Genomic DNA, 17,782 nt, shown 5'->3' on the forward strand with positions numbered 1-17,782 from the left:
GCGGTAGGAGAAAGGAGATTGCCAAGCTACCCATTTTGTGGCAACAGCTGCTGGCTGGTCTCTAGGCAGGCTCTTTTGGCAGCCCATCTGTTTCCTCGAACGGAGCAGGGGCAGGTGAGGGAGAATTCGGCCTTCTCCAGCTCCACTGCCTTTCCTCTGAAAGCCACGTGAAAGCACATAAAGCGAGCAGTCTGGTGACCGATTTCACCCCAAAGCCCAAACGTGGCACCAGAACTGGACCCGGTTCTGATCCACCACCCCAGTATCATGACAAAAAAACTGGCGAGAGGGTGACAGGTTGCACATGGGGGCATCGCAAACCAGTCAAGAACTGCTTCCAGCTAACGGAACAACCAGCCTTTGAAGCAGTGCCATCTGGTAAGTGGGAGTTGAGACTGCTAGGGTCTTCTCCGAGCTCTGCAACTGACCTGCTGAGAGACCTCAGTCATGACACTTAATACCTGCTGTGGGACTCAATGTTTCTAAAGTGCTTTGGGAAGTTTGGATGAGAGGAGCTAGATAACCAGGGAAGAGCAGGGGCTGTTTCCACACGGAAAGGAAACCTGCCCTTTGCTTCTATAAGAGCCGCCACTCGCTGCAGCCAAAAGGCCCATGCACCTTGGAAAAGACCAGGTAAGCGGTCGGCTGTGACCTCTGAGTCTCTGCTAAGCAGCTTATTTTACCCATATCCTGCATCCTCTCCCATCCCCATTTGTCTTTTTGCACCAGCTGTTGCATCCAGGCCAACACGAAGACTAATTCTGAGGCAGGGTCTGCCGACTTTGTAGAGCACCTAGCGCAATGGGACCCTGATCCTTGACTGGAGCTCCTAGGCGCTACCATAATAGAAATAATAAAACAACTGAATTTTGAGAGGACCTGCCCCCGCCCCGCGTGGAACACATACCCTCAGACTCCAAACAGCAGCCGATGAGTCTGCTAGTCGCCTGCATCGTCATCCCCGTCCTCCTCCAGCTGCTCCAGGATTTCGTCCAAAGCCACAGCACGCTTCTTCTTCTTTGGGGAATCTGTGCAGGCCCAGATGGCAGAGGAGAGGGCGGGGTGAGAGAAGACAGACACGATTAAAAGACATGCATCTGCACCTCACTGCAGCCAGCTTCTGAGGAGCATTCCCAACCCCTGCCCGGGCTGAGCAGTGCACAGGGCTGGCAACAACCGCGTTCAAACGCTTCAGAGCCCGGTGCTGCCACACCTGGGATTAGAAGGCGGGCGTTCCTGGCTCTCAGGCCTGAGCTCTGATCACGTCTCTCCACCCCAGACAAGCTGAAAGGGTCTCCTCACCTTTAGAGGAGCAGAAGGCCGAGTGAGCCTGCACCCTGGTCTCTGCTCCACGGGGCCTGGGGCAGGATGTGGGAAGGAAGAGGACGGGCTGTGGAAGCATCCACGCTGCTCTGACTCTTGTGGGCTTGTCTTTGTAGCAGTGGGGAGGGCAGGGCAGGAGAGGGCTCCTGGGAAGTCCGTTTCCTTCCACTTGCTTCTCTGCAGGATGAGTGTGTGTTGGGGAGGGATGGGAGGGGATTGCAGATCATCCCCCGTTCTCCTCTCTGACAAGGGAGAATACTTGTGCCCTATGGGGGGCAGCCAGATGTCATGCGTGCGTGCGGAGCCTATCAGAGGGGCTCATCACAGGAAGCAAAGGGGTGAAGAGCAGGAGAGAGGGGCAGCACACCTGGTCTCAGCGAGATGAGAGCACATGGAGGGGGATACTGACCTGGGGAGGGGAGGGGGGGGCAAGGCAACCGGCAGCTTCCCCGCCAGGATAATGTCCCCTGGACGGCGTACAGAGGAGGGACGCTGGCTGCCCCGATCCCCCCTGCAGCAACCCCGGGCTGCGTACACCATCCTCGTTAGCTCCCTCTCCCCCGCTCTAGCTCTCCCGAGCAGCTCGTCTTTAAAGCCCTCAACTATCATTTGCTTCTTCGTAATAATCAGGCTCTGGCAGTGCACAATGGCCTCTGGAAATTGAATTTGCAGGGAGGTAATGGGAGCTGTGGCAGCGGCGGCAGCCGGAAACAGAAGGGCAGGTGCGGCAAAGCATGAACTAAATGCCTGTCACTCTCTTGGCTGATGTTAACGACGCTGGGGCTGTGCCATGCAGACGCAGCCTGATTTCGACCCGCTCCCCAATAAGGGGCGCTCCCTGGGGCCGGGTGTTCCAGGGGGTGGCGAGCGACAGCTACGCCTCACTGCCTCCAAAGCCGGCGGGAGATTTAACCCCTCTCCTGCTGCAGCCCCTGCGGTGACAGGCCTTTGTTTGGAAGCAAACACCCAAATTGCTTTAAAGAAGTATGCAGTGGGATGCCTTGCAGTGCCCACTCCTTTGATGTACCCTGATCTACTGAATCCATTTATACAGGAGCACGGCTCATGGGCATTTAAGCCCCCATGAGGCATTCAAGTCAGGACTGAGGGTCCCACTGCTATTTGTCAGGGAGGAGGTGGATGATCCACCCAGGACAGGGCTACATGCTACATTTGTGTGTCCACAGGCCAGCAATGTGGATTGATCACGAACGTTACATGAGGCTCAAGCTGTGCTGGCTAGTTGGGATTAGTCATGTAAATCACATGGGGCTTTTCCGTCTCCATGTTGGATCATGGCACCAGCACGTGGGGTGAGCCCTCTCGTGTACACCGTTAACGGCAGCTTTCTTTGGAAGGTGCGACATTAGGGATAACCCGCCTGGGCGATATATTTGCCAAGAGTGAACCCAGAGGAGAGCGAGCGTGGCCAGAGTGAATTCATTTCAAGCTCCAGGCGAGCATCCGTGGAAAAATTATCACCCAGCTTAGTGACACCAGCCAAGGCAGACCTTTAGCCCTGCTTGCTGAGGAAAGACAGACAAGCTACCCCGCCCCCCATCCTCCTCCCATGAGGAAGCGCACCTCCACACGGAGAACAGCTGTTTAAATCCGGCTCTCAGACATCAAAAGCCTCACTGGGTTTCTCAAACAAACAAACATACCGTAGGACTGAAGAAAGGTGTAAAATAAATAAATGGAACAAGCTGTGCATTTTCTTTTAGTATTACAGCTGCTGCCGAAGATAAACAACAAGGAAATGTCACAAAGCATCAATACAGAAGAAATTAACCTGACAAAAGCTCACACCCCTTCTTTCCCCCTTAAACAATTTTGCATTTCTGGAGTTCCCATCTAATGATTTTATTTTTCAATTAATTCCTTGACAGAATGCCAGAATTGGTCTCCCTCGACTTCTATACTTTAGGAATGCTGTGGGAGACAGGCAAAGGGGAGGGGAGATCTGGGTGGGGGGGTGGGGGGGAATTCTCCTGCTATGGCTCCCGCTCAGCGTCAGACCCCTGGAGACAGGAGGAAGGCTAGAAGGATCTATTAAGAGAGCAACCCTCCCATTGTTAAAGTGAGACATAAGGCTGCAGCTGTGTCTTGCTTAAACTTGACAAGGAAATGTGTGACGAACTGAAACATCTGAAATTCTGGAACCTCACAGCCACCAGTAACCTTAACTCTGCCCTAGGATCCTTACCCGATCACCATCTACAGCCCCCCTAATGCTACCCAATCCCACAGTCATCTTTGACTCATCCCAGATCACCTTTCTACTAACTTTCAGGGATGTCAGAATTAGCCCAGCCTCCTACCTGGGTGTTTCCCCAATCTCCCTCCCCTGCACACACAAAACCTTCTCACCCAAGTGTGGTGATGGTTTCAACTTAGGCTAGCTGGGGCAGCAGGGCTTTCACTGGGGCTGTAACCCACCTGCTTTTCAGTGAGGACACAGGCTAAGCCACTCAAGTGCTGAAAGTCCTCTAATGCCTTCCCTCAATTCACCCTGTGTGCCCACAAGGACAGACAAGTTCTCCTACAATTCACTGGGTGAAAAAAAAAAAACAAAAAAAAACATACAGCGGCTCAGCTCACTGAAGTGCGAAGAACCCTGGGATGTGCCCCCAGAAGTCCTAGTGACACACACGCAACACTAGTGAGGACACTGTAACTTGAGGTCACACTTCACTCTGTTATTGAGAAGCAGGGATAACGTGCTCTCCATATACGTGCACTGAGTCCAACTGGTTCTTTGTGCTCCACACTGCACAAAGCGGAAAGAGGTACGGTAACCCTCCGACCACCATCCTCAGCGTTAACTCGTCTGTAGCGCACAGTGAGCACACAGGGCTGGGTTCAGATTTCAGGGGTTACTCAGGAGTAGCTTTGCTGATGGTAGTGGAGTTATACCAGCGTAAAGGAGATCAGAAGCAAGCTGCATATGTCCAGGGGAACCAAGAACTGGAGACAGACGCCGTCAATCAGAAGGCTGCTGATGGAACCTTAACTAGAAACATTAACTCCAAATTTCCAAAATTTAAAGCAGCCCTAATCATCCTTGTGTTGCTTTTTGGTGTCTAAACGGGTTATACCTTACATTACGGTTATAGTCATAGTTGTAAAGGGTTAGCAATTGATAGGCAGCTGTTTTAATAAACAGTAAATTGTCAAAAATTAAACATGTCATTCGGTTGCTTATAGCCACGGCTCGTCAATTACATCTTCTACTGATACATTTATCTAACACTTATCACCCCTATCAGCATATCATATTATCACTTATTGACCCTTTATAAGCTACTCATTACAGAAAAAAAATGAGTTAAAAGAACATTGTAAAGTCAAACGCTCAAAAAAATAGGAACTGCCGGAATCAAGGTTCCACAGGGCAACCCAAACATGGCCCCTTTGTGTGTATTATAATAGAGTAGGGAGCCTGAGGGTCTCATCTTGCTCTCCCTCAAAAGATCAACATCACCGCTTATCCCAGGCCAGATCTGGGGTTATCCCTTAGCTTGAATAGTTCCTCAGGAGCACAGGACGTTGACAGAGGGCACTGCATCAGGCAGCGTTCAAGTGTTTGCCTAGGCACTTCACATTCACCTCCGGGTCACTCCTCAGCCTCCAATGCTGCGCAGTGTGCCTGGAAGCTTACCAAACCTGGGCCCCAACGCCCCACGCTGGAGAAGGTAGTTCCACCACTGGTGGCTCTTCGTGGTAATGCCACGCCAGCTGCTTGCCTACCTAGGCTTGAGCGAGAGGTGCGTTTAGGGGGGCAGGGGGAAAAAAGAGGAGCACAGGCAGCAGCTCCACTGTAATGGTGGTGGTATAAAAGAGGGAGACAGGCGGTCCTCAGCCTTCCATTTGTCTGAGGAATTTACATGACCGTCATCCCTATGGCATCTGAGCACCCCGTGCGGTAGGGCAGGGCTAATGTCCCCGTTGTACAGAGAGGAAACTGAGGCACAGACACACTGTAACTTGCTCAAGGTTACAAAAGAAGTGTGTGTGGGGCGGGGGGGGGGGGCAGGGAATTGAATCTGGGTCTCCCAAGTCCCACTGGACCTTCCACCCTTCTACACTGTTACCCTAACCTGCTAAAGTGCCTATAAACAGCGGCTGAAACATCATGGGTCTCACTGGCAGGCCTGTGGGCTTTGTAAAATCTGTCCTTCAATATCCAAAGTTACCTCCAGTGCTTTGCATCCCTTCTGCTGCCTAGGCGGGAACTTGCATGGCCTCCAACAGTTTGAATTTTAATTCTGAATAATCACAGCTGAAAGCAGAAACTCATTGAAACGCCACTCTGCACAAATGCCCAGCACAGAAACTGGCCGACCCTTTGCTGTTTTGCAGACAGAACTGGGATTTGACCAACGTCGCACAGGAAGCTGGTGGCAGAGTCAGGAAGAGAACCCAAGAGTCCTGACACCCCTGTAGTAGCTACTACAGCTACGGCTCCCCAGAAATGAGTACGTCCCAAGGTGTACATAGCTGTAGCAGGGAGATTTCAGCAGCTGGGCATAGACAGCTGAAGTGTCTTGAGAGGGGCTGCACAGAGCATTGTGAATGGGACCCTATCTGGGAGAGAGCTTCTCCACCTCCTGGCAAGGGGACTGGCCAGCTAAGGGGATGAGTGATGGGAACGCAGAGCCTTCCGCCTCTAGGTCGTCGGCTGCAATCTAGCTCAGATCACTGCGAATGAACGTTCCCACCACCCGACGATGATTTGGTGGCCTCTGAAAAATAAGTCCGTCGCCACAGTCCAAGCCCTAGTAGGCAAGTGTGTATATCATCATGTCCCTTGCAGCTGGTAACCACAGGCAGCATCTGCAGACGTGCCCGGAAACAAAAGGGCCACAGCTGCCGTCAAACCATCGGCGAGCTCTACTGTACTGTGCAGGGTGGAGGCAAAGCACATTGATGGGGCTACAGGTGTGGGAGGCTTTCCCATGCCATACTGCTCTGTGGGTAGGAGTTCCATCTCAGCGCTGCCAAGACAGCACCTTGGATCAGCATCAAATGAAAACAATATAATAAAATACATGCTGCCGGTGAGGATCCCCCCGCCCAGCACACACTTGTCCTGATGCAATGTAGAAGAGATCTGGGTTCAAGTCCTGACTCTGCCACAGACTTCCTGAGTGACTCTGGGTGAGTCTCAACCTCTCTGCCTATTTAGAATGTGAGCTCTTCAGGGCATGGACTGCTTCTTCCGACGTGTCTGTACAGCACCCAGCACAATGGGGCCCTGATCTCAGTGCGGGTGTCCAGCTGCATACGTTAGAGCAGGGGTAGGCAACCTATGGCATGTGTGCCGAAGGCGGCACGCAAGCTGATTTTCAGTGGCACTCACACTGCCTGGGTCCTGGCCACTGGTCCGGGGGGCTCTGCATTTTAAATTTAATTTTAAATGAAGCTTCTTAAACATTTTAAAAACCTTATTTACTTTACATACAACAATAGTTTAGTTACATATTATAGACTTACAGAAAGAGACCTTCTAAAAATGTTCAAATGTATGACTGGCACGCGAAACCTTAAATCAGAGTGAATAAATGAAGACTCGGCACAGCACTTCTGAAAGGTTGCCGACCCCTGCGTTAGAGGCAGGCGCTAACTCCCCACATAAGCAGGCCCTTGCTCTCCAGACTAGGAACTCCCAGAGAGGACGCCGGCAGGCAGCTGCTGGGAACGCACATAACCATTTGCGCACCTTCTAAAAAAGGGAAGCAAATTGGTTTGACTTTGGCGCATGCGCCGCGGCTCTGCTGCTCCAAGCTGGTTAAGGTTTGCCTGCTAACGATGCCATTTGCTTCCTTTAGACAATAGCAAAAGCCGACGGGGACGGGGGCTAACAGGGAATTACCATGGGATTAGCACATGGCGGGGTTGAGGCTGTCACACTAATCCAGCAGGGTTTTACTCTCTGGCTACGGCACATGTTTGCATTGGTTACAGATGCTCTGAAAAACAAAACAAAACCAGAGGCACAAAGCAGAGGGGAAGGGAGATACATACTGGTGAAATGAAAACAAACACGGGCGCTGAGGAGCTCTTCAAACACTATTACAGGTGGGGTCTCTACAATGCACCTAGCAAAAGGGGCTACCAAAAAGCCTCTAAAAAAAACCTTCCAAAGGACGCAAGGATGGCAACACTGGATTTGATAGTCATAGGAAGTACCACTGGGCCAGATCCCTAGCTGGTGTAAGTCGGTGCAGCTCCACTGATGCAGATTGTAAATAATGGGCCAGATCCTCAGTTAGCATCAATGGAGCTACACTGATTTACACCATCTCAGGATCTGACCCATTCTTTACATTAGCCCCACAGCCTTCTGCAGAGGATCTGGCCGGTCATGTCTGTTCACACCACAGCCTCCTGCAGAACGAGAGGAACTGGTTATAAAACGTTGCTGCTTCACTGCCTCGTTTTTTTCGATGCTTCTTTAGCACTGAAACATGACACAAATCCCCTGCCATACCGCGCCCGCCCCCCACATGCTTTCCATTTGGACGTACCCATCACCCCTACACACCCCCACGCTCGCCGCCCTCATCTTTCCAATGAAAAGTCACTCTTTCCCCCTCCTTAGCTTAGCGCGAAATTCCCCCTCCCGTCAGTTTAATTCTTTGATCGATGGGGAAGAGCAGGAAAAACGGCCCTGCACAGCTGGCCTTCCAAGTTACCCCTGGCAGGAGATCGCCGGCCCCGCTGGTGACGGCCGAGTGAAATGTTTGCGGAGCACAGAGAACACAAGTCAATAGTAATTTAGCTGGATTGGGAGCAAGTACCTTCCCTGCACGGATTGCAGCTCCCGGGAGAGAGGGAGTGTGTGCAGGATATTACCGGCTCGCTCGGAAATAGTTCCAAAACACCACCTGCCAGAGCGAGAGAGGCCGAGGGAGGCTGGCAGGCCGACACCGGCAGTACTGCTGTCTGGAATCGCAAGGGCTACCGAAGGCAAGAGGGGGTTGTGTCTGGTCACAGATGTGTCCCCCTCTCTGAGGCATCACCTCCTCTGGGAACTGACTGCACAGACCAGACTCCATGAAAGCATCCAGAACCCCCATTTTCCAAAGGCCACGGGAGGACTGGAGTGGTGACAGCGAGGTGCACCCCAAAATGAGCCGGGCTCAGCTCCCAATTCAATCGTGCACTGGTTTGTGTGCAAAGCAGCCTCAAGTGTAGAAGGAACAAAATATTCTAGGAAAATTCTTCCCATCACCCAGCTCCTTCCCTGCAGGAATCCAGAGCCCTGCGTAAGTCCTCGGAGCAGGGTCCTCGGAGCCTCGAGTGGCTGAACGCAGAGCAGCTGCCATACAAGCTCATAGGAAATGCCCTAAGAGATAACCCCAGTGGGCCGCCCAGCCCAGCACGTGTCTGACAGTGGACAGCGCCAGATGCCTTAGAGGAAAATGGAAGAAACCCTGTAATAACCTACCCACAGGGGGAAGTTTCTTCCCGACACCCCCCAGTTAGGGCTTGTCTACACAGCGACACTCAGGAGAGTTAATCCGAATGAATTTTTCAAGTGGATTAATTAAACCACATTAAATCCCTGTGTGGATGCACTTAGTCAGAATTCAAGTGGCCTTAATTCAGTCTAGTTTAATTCACTTCAGAAATGAATTAAGTGTTCACGCAGGGGTTTAATGTGGTTTAACTAATCCACTTTACATACATCTTTAGATCATTCGAATTAACTCTCCTATCTCTCCGTAGACAAGCCCTTAGTGTTTGTTTTATAGCCCTGCAACCTGACCCAAACCCAATGGGGACTCAAGTACAAGTACCCCTTGGGCCGCGGCTGGGTCAGCTCAACTCCTCACCATGGGATCAGCACGGTGGCAGCCGCGTGTCTCGCTCCTGCGAGCCGCCACCTCCCTGCACTGTGCGCGCTGTGGCGCGAGCGTGCCGAGGAATGGCAGCATCTCTCACTGCACGGCACACACAGCGCAGCAGGGGGCGGTGGGCGGCAGGAGCAGGGCACGCAGCCACCAACCCCATGGGCAGGAGGCATCAGTGTCGCTGAATCGGGTTCCGGGGGAAGGCTTGGGACAGGTGAGCTTGGGTTTGGTTCTGGCTTAAAAATCAGACCCGAGCAGACCTCTGGCTTGTTTTATGCCCTAAAGCAGAAGATGCGTCTGACGAAGTCGGTCTTCACCCACGAAAGCTCATGCTCCAATACATCTGTTAGTCTATAAGGTGCCATAGGACTCTCTGTCGCTTTATACAGATCCAGACTAACACGGCTACCCCTCTGATACTAAAGCAGAAGAGTTTCTATCCTTTACAATTGTTTTTTCTTCCCAATGTTCTTTCAGAACATAAAAGCGTCTCATACTTTTCTGGAATTCTGCTAAGCCCCTGCCTCAATGCTATCTCATAGCACTGAGTTCCACAGAGTAACGGCGTGGTGTATGAAAAAAGTATTTAAAACCTTGGTTTTAAGAGAAAACGTATACAAACCGAGAGCACTAAAAAGAGGCTATACTGATATATTGTAAGAGGGCAAACACAATCCTTGGATGCCTAAGCAGGGGAATATCAAATAGGTGTAGGGAGGTGTTACTGCCACTGTAGATGGCCGTAGTGAGACCATTCTGGAATACTGTGTCCAGTTCTGGTATCCACCTTTCAAAAAGGAAGTTGGAAAAAACATGGAAAAGTTTCAAAAAAAGCTATAAGATGATTTGAGGTCTGAATAACAAGCGAGAGTCTGAAGACACTCTCTATTTAGTTTGCTGAAGAGAAGGATAAGAGGTGACTTGATGACAATTGCAAAAACCTATATAGGGAAGAGATTTCTGATAGGTGATGGCTCTTTAGTCTAGCAAAAACCAAAAGCCAAGATACGATTGGAAGATGAACCTAGACAAATGCAGATTAGAAATAAGGTGCATACTTTTAACAGTGAGGGAAATTAGCCGCTGGATCAAATTCTCTAGCAATGGTTGTTCCTCCATCACTTGCAGTCTAGAAATCAAAACTGGATATCTTTCTAAAAGGTGTCTACAGAAGTCATAGTGTGGATGCAGGAATCAGTTGGTGAGATTCTCTGGCCTGTGCTATCTGGTAGGTCAGACTAGATGAGGATCATGATCCCTTCTGACCTTAAATTCTATTAGTCTAAACTTATTTTGATGTATAGAAATGCTAAAAAGGGCACACATCCATATGGTCTAAGACAGTAGTTCTCAACCTTTTTGATACCAGCGACCGGCTTGCTGCCTTCCTAAACTGTCAGGGAGATCGCAGGTCTATGGATTGGTCGTTGAGAACCATTGGTCTAAGAGAATCACTATGAAGAGGATGGAGTTTATTGTTGGTGCAAGTCAAATATTTAGTGAAAGTGAGGGCCGCAGTAGTCTTGGAGAGTGCACCAACATGTGTCATCCACTGCTAAAAAAAATGGAGACATTGTTACAAACCCATCTCCCTCCTTGTTGGCACCGTGAAACCTGTCCTACACGCGGACACATGAGGTATTAACGTTGGAAACACCTGTACAACCTTGTTGCGGCCACAAAGAAGAAGAAACTGAAAAAGGTCTTTTTTAATAACACCCCCCCCCCAGTGTTTCAAAATACTTTTTAAGTTTTATATCAATTAGCATGAAACATAGAACAACAGGACTAGAAAGGGTATATTCAGAAACCTGCGAGGGATATGGAATATCCATCACGTGTTTGTCCTGCCCAGACATTTGTCTTATTCTAGTATGTGCCGAAACTTCCATGACACGTTAATGGTTTGCTCACATTTCTGTGCAAGTCTTATTAATAACCAGGAAGAGAGCCAGGCGTACTGTAGTTCCGCAGCTCTGCCTTCATAGCATCGCCAAGGCAGCGTGATACAGACGGGCACCACCTCATTATACCAGTCCTGAGCCTGACATGACCAGAGTCTACAGACTTATGCAGTGAATACAAATCACTTGCATTTCTGGTGCCCTTTTGATCCTCAAGGATCCCAAAGCGCTTTGTCAACTATACAGGCATCACTTCGCTGCCCACAGAAAGGCAGCCCCTCTGGTGTGGCAGGAGGCAGCTCTTGAACACTGCACAGTAACGCTGCACAAGAGTTTAGGGCAGGAAGCAAAGAATGCTCCGTCAGCTCAAGGAAGGGACTGCTGTGCTGTCAGTCTGCGGAGGACATCGAGCTCCGACTGTCCTTCTCAGCTGTGGACAGTAGGGACTAGCATGAAAAGTAGTTCACTCCCGGCAATACAGAAGTGGGAGCTATTGGTGGACGGGAGCACTTGGAAGAACTGGTAACAATAGTGACCTCACCCTTAATGTAGGTTGTCTGCTCTCCATGTCTCAGGGTCCTGCTGGACTCATCTCTGCTCCTGGGCACTCAGAGCTCGGGTAGGCAGAAATGCCTTTTCCTCCTCCTCCTCCCTTTCCTCTCAGATGCTGCCCTGGTCATGGTGGTACATGCCTTGGTGCCCTCAAGGCTAGGTTACTGCTGTAGGAGGACTCTGAAAGCCACCTGGAAATCACAGCCGATTAGGCAGATAGCAACCCTCCTCATAAGCAGTGCTCATGTTGGTCCACCAAGCGCTGCATATGCTAGACAAGTGGTTTTCAAACTGCGGGTGACGACTCAGTAGTGGGTCGCGGAATGCCAGGCACTGGGTTGTGGCGGCGCCGGTCAGCACCGCCGACCGGGCCGTTAAAAGTCCCGATAGTGGTGCTGCCCGGCTAAGGCAGGATAGTTCCTACCTGTTCTGACACGGCGCTGCGCCCCGGAAGCAGCCAGCAGCAGGTCCGGCTCCTAGGCGGGGGGACCACAGGGCTCCATGCGCTGCCTCTGCCCCGAGCACCGGCTCCACACTCCCATTGGCTCGTTCCTGGTCAATCAGAGCTGGAAGGGCAGTACCTTTGGGCGAGAGCCACGCGGAGCTGCTTGTGTGCTTCCGCCTAGGAGCTGGACCTGCTGCTGGCCACTTCTGGGGCACAGCACGATCCGCTGTGCCAGGACAGGCAGGAAGCCTGCCTAAGCACCCCTGCTGTGCGGCTGACCAGGAGCTGCCCGAGGTAAGCATGCGCCCCAATCCCCTGCCCTGAGCCCCCCCAAACCCGGAGCACCCTATACCCCTCATCCCCAGCCTCACCCCAGAGCCTGCACCCCCAGCCCAGAACCCTGACTCCCTCCCGCACCCCAACCCCCTACCCCAGCCCAGAGCCCCCTCCCACACCCCAAACCTCTCATCCCCAGCTCCGCTGGATCACGGGCATCAACAATTGTCTTCAACTGGGTCGCCAGAAGATAAGTTTGAAAACCACTATGCTAGACGGTCTGCCAGTCGAACTCTGGGTCCATTTCAATAACACAGCCTCCATTCTTTAAATCCCCAAATGGGCTTGAGCCTGGCTCTCCTGAAGATCATCTCTCGCCTGCACCCTGCCCATGCCTATCCTACACCACTGAGGCTGGCAGAGCCCGCTTTCAAACTAAGAGCCAGGAAACAGAATGCTACCTAGGAGAAGGCACCATGTGAGCTCTCTCCCGCCACCACCCTTCCGGCTTTCCCCTACCAGGTAAATGAGACACAATCATGGCTGTGCACACTGGAAACCACACCTGGATTCCTCCTGGTCAGTGAGCAGCTTTGTTACAGGGACCTGTTCCTCGCTGTCGAGGCAGGTAATCAGTTCAGGTCGCGATGCCTAGGTACTACGAGGAAGGGACCTCAGAAATGCATGCAATGGAATAACGTTGGGAAGACGGCAATGACTGCTACTGGAGACTGGCCAGGGCAACACAGCTGTCACCCCTCTTCTTGTGCCATGGGATCTCCAATGACCACACATGGTCAGGACCTTGCTTTGACGTGTCACCCAAACATAAAACCACCAGTACAGCACCCCCAGTGCCATTAGGCGCTATGTCAGTGTTTACCCAGAGCACCAATTACTGTCTCACCAGCACCACGTCCTGCAGCAACTTTGGATCTTTGGGGGGCGGCGGAGGTTGTCTCTCAATCCAAGCAACCACCAGCTCTGACCCCATTTCGCTTGTTAAGACAGGACAAGCTCACAGCCCGAGTGAGTCTCGGGAGAGGTGGTGGTGGGGTGCTGGCTTGGCTGCCGGCTGCTAGTGATGCAAGTCGTATTTGAACCCAGTTCTCCAGGCAAGAGCATTAACCCACAGCACTGCCCTACCTGCTATTAACAAAAGAACAGGAAGGGGGGCACTTTTTAAAAAAACAACCTGAGCGTGTAGCCAAACAAAGCCATTTCCCTCCTGCCTGAAAGGCCAGCAAACAAAGATTTCTGCATCAGATTCTTTTGGCACTATTATATGCACTCTGCTGAATTCACAGGCACTGCGGCCTGCAAAAGGACTGAAAGCTTCTCTCAGTCACGAGCCTGCTGTTTGAACTGCACTCTGGATGAATGAGACACAGCCAGCAGCTTACTTACTTCCCTCCGCTGTGCTTTCACGCTCACTTCTCTTCCTCTCCTGAGCTCCCTCCCACGCACATGTCCGCCAGAGCATCCCCCTCTTTGCTTGCTATGTGGGTTCGCTTTTGAAACCCAATTCAGGGGAGGGGGAGGAGGGACAGAAGATGCTGTACCCAGACAAGCAGAGCTCCCAACCGTCCCTACTGACGCTTTCCGCTCTCTAGTTAACTTGCCTCTAAGGCTGCTGATCTTTGGAGCGACTTATGCTCCTCTTTGAAACGTCCACTGCATTGCAAGGTGCGTGTTCTCTCTCTCTTGGGAGACACGGGAGAAAGAAAACAAGGCTGTGATCTACACGGCCAAGAGCCCGACCCCTGTGGGTAAAAGCTGCCCTCAGATTCAAAGTAAAGCTTGGGTTGCACATAAAAAACCTGGCTGCCCCACGCATTATTTGGAAGAACCGGGGGTGCACTAAATGCAGGGGAGACCATGTGCTTCAATGGAAATGTCTCGCTGGGAAGCAGAACGGAAGGAGGAAAATGGAGCGTGCTCTCTGCAAAGGAGGCAGCGCGGGGCCTCAGCAGAGCGGAGCGGGTTCAGGTGGTGTTTGTATGTTCACAGTACGTGTGCCCCCAGCAGGAATGCTCAGGGCTGGCAACAAATGAAAAACGTTCCGCTCCATGACTCACTCTCACTCTGCTAATCTAAACCGCGGCCTTGCTCGATGGGTGCTTGTGGTCAGAACAGCTCCCTTATCGGCCGGCGCGGAGAAGGAAGCACGGCTGGAGAGATGAGCACGTGGGTGGTTATAACAATCTGTGCCACAGTAACAACTAGCTGCGTGGCGAGACGGGATGGAGGAGGTCAGGGGAATAAACGGTGAAGCGATTTTGGATTACAATCTCATCGTATCTGGCTTCAATCACCAATGACAAGAATTCGGGGCTCTCAGACACAGACATTTAGACTTATTACAACAATCACTCAGAGGACAGTATTCGAGTCCCAGCGCTGGGCTAGACGGGGAGGGTCGGAGAGGTTTCAGAGCAGAACTGCAGTGCGTTGGCACAAAGCTGGGTATCGCACAGCGCAGACCCACAATGTGCCTGGCTCCACCAATGGAAAAAATGAGCCTCTCCCCACCCCCAGCTAACGTGCTATTCTGACCAAAACAATGGTGAAGGTGTATCGGAGAGGTTGCTGACGGAAGGGAGAGATGCAGCTGCAGTTTACCTATGCTTATTTCTAGCCCTTCCGTTTTCTGCATCCTTACAGCAATGGTCTACGTCTCCCACACCAAAGGCACGCAGAGCTGGTGGAACACATTGCCCGTCCAGCTCCCAGTAACCCTGTCAGGGTTCCCTTTGGGGGTGGCTTTGCAGGACCATATGCTGAAATAGAAAATTCCAGGCCACTAGGAGATGAGCTACGTCCCAGATACAGTCACACTGGGCTCTCGGGCAACCACTGAACTCAGGTCCAGAAGGTGCACTGCTATTAAATACATATATTTCAGAAGCGCCTACAAGGCCGAATTTGGATCAAGGCATTGTACAAACACAAGAGGCTTACGATCCAAGTAAAGAAACAAATGCAGCATCGCCGGAGGGACTGAAGCAGTTAACAGCTGAATGCACTCACTCACTGTCCCACAGAGATGCTTGGCCATGAACATTCCTTTTAAGTAGATGCCCTCACAGTGGACTCCAGTCCAGGCCACTAGGTCCAGTCTCTTGCGTATTTCCCTGAAAACAGGGCTAAGCACAAAGTAACTGAATGCCAACTAGAAGTAACAATTAGCCAGGGGCCAGCGGCGGCTCCAGGCACCAACGCTCCAAGCGGGGGGCGGCATGCCGGTCACCGTGAGGGCGGCAGTTAGGCGGCCTTCAGCGGCGTGTCTGCGGGAGGTCCGCTGGTCCCGCGGATTCGGCGGCAATTCGGCGGCGGGTACGCAGAAGCCGCAGGACCCGGGACCTCCCGCAGGTACGCCGCCGAAGGCCGCCTGACTGCTGTGCTTGGGGCGGAAAAAAAAGCTAGAGCCGCCCCTGCCAGGGGAAGTGGCCAGTGTGCACGTAGGGAGGGCAGGGGTGGAAGTCTACTGGGTCTGTTTCCCCATCTCCCAGCACTCGCACACCAAGAAGGATTCCAAGCCAGACACTGCTCTTATTTTCAGTTCCAAACCGATGTGGCTTACTGAACTCTCTCTCGCTCCACAGCCAAGATCCTGGGGACATGCTGCCCGTTTGGCTTCCAACTTCTATCCACGGCAGATAATACAAATGCTAGGACATGAGGATCCCAAGGACTCAGGGAAGACAAAAACAGACAGCGAACAAGTGCACAGAAATCAGGGCACCCGTTGGAACCCAGTGTGACCTGTTGGCAGAGCTGGCTAAGGGGGAGGTTGACACAGCAGGGGGAGCAGTCTGCATTTTTATTAGATCTGCAGTCACCAGGGAAAGTCGAGATCAGTTTTTAAAATGACTCCCCCAGGTAACACAGGGGCTCCGGAGACTGCAAAAACAGAGGGGGAGGCAATTCTAAATATAATAGGGACAAATGAATCAACTTCCTTGCAGCTCCCTTCTCCTCTAGGGTCACCCTGAGGAAGCCTCTTTCCCCACCTTACATCCCAATTCCACGTGCCATGTCTGGAGCACAATTGTGCACAATTCCTCCCGCTTGGTGCACTGACACCCCCAGGCATTTGCACACGCCCAGCCTCCCTTGTGCTATCTAGGTCACACCAGTGGCTCGGCTATTATTTCCAGTGCTCACTTGCTTTCCTGCCTCTCACCAACAGCTGACTGTTACCCCGTCACATTCAACAGCTGGTCCACCTGGTGGGATCCAGCCACACCCCTTTCACTGGAGACTGTCTTCCCAACCTGAATGTCTGTCAAGAACCACTGCCCGTGCAGTCCTCTATTCCAGGGAGGGAGAGAAGTGGTTTGCTTCTCATCGCCATGTACGTAAACTGCTGCTTTCAACGCTTTCCTGGAATGAATTGCTCATCTCAACCCTTTTTTCTGGAGGCAGCTGGCATGTGTCTGTTGGGGGCAGATTGCGCTGAAAGGCTGAAGGAGGAGCATTGATCTCCACCATAGTCCTTGAACCCAGGGGAGAGCTTCTTACACAAATATTTGCCAACCAACGCATTGGCACTTGTCAATGGCTGTCAATACAAGTCTGCAGTAGGGTTATCTATGGGAATGTTGGCTTCTGGAATCTGATCCAAACAAGTCTGTTCAACTCTCAACTTCTTAGCTGTTCCATTTTTACCTGGACTTCATCCTCCTCCTTCTGGAGGCCTGTATCTCTTGTAAATTAGCCATTCCAGGCACTAAACATGCTACCTTAACACACAGCATGTGGGGATGTGGCATTTCAGTGTGTCAAAGCACACAATATCGTGCTCTCATGTAGAACTTTTCATCAGTAGATCTCAAAAGTGATCAGTAGCACTCCCCCCATTTTACAGAGGGGGAAACTGAGGCTCGGCAGACCATTGGCTGGGCCAGGAATAGAACCCAGTGTCTCCTAAGTTCCAGTCCAATGCTCTATTCACTAGGCCATACTGTACAGTACCACTGCCTTATTACTCAGAGCCATGGGTATCAAAACAGCTTCCTGACCATTATCACCTCAACCTCCTATTTGAGATGCCTAAATATTTGGAATTACCCACAGCGCTGTCAGACTAGTGAACCAAATCATTTCATGGATTGACTGCTCCAGCAAGTACATAAAGGGTTAACATAAAGATGCATACAGGCAGGCATGAGCAAAAGCGGAGTCAGGATGTTTCCTGCCACCTCTCCTTGGCACAACCTGCATTACCAGGGCATGGCTTCCCTCCATTGCTCCTCGGTGCGCTTTACCCTCAAAGCACAGGAGACATCCTTGGTTTCCACATCCACCACACAATACACCTTGCCGTTATGTTCCCAGGTTCCACCATCCATTTGCCAACCCATGAGAACAGACAGCTCCTGGGAAAGAACTGGTCTGACCCATGCCAGATAGGGACGTAC

The 17,782-nt window shown here is 51.7% G+C and overlaps 1 protein-coding gene across 1 annotated transcript in view; it reads right to left on the minus strand.

The window, feature by feature from the left end:
• The window catches only part of RBM19 (RNA binding motif protein 19), a 112,163-nt gene that overhangs the window by 17,399 nt on the left and 76,982 nt on the right, over positions 1–17,782 (minus strand). Inside the window, exon 24 of the mRNA XM_024213676.3 lies at positions 908–1,028. Within this exon, the coding sequence (XP_024069444.2) occupies positions 940–1,028 (89 nt within the window). The 3' untranslated portion in view covers positions 908–939. The remainder of the gene's footprint in view (positions 1–907; positions 1,029–17,782) is intronic.

Source organism: Terrapene carolina, unplaced genomic scaffold, assembly GCF_002925995.2.
Source record: "Terrapene carolina triunguis isolate 2854851 unplaced genomic scaffold, T_m_triunguis-2.0 Scaffold951, whole genome shotgun sequence".
Lineage (NCBI taxonomy): Eukaryota > Metazoa > Chordata > Testudines > Emydidae > Terrapene > Terrapene triunguis.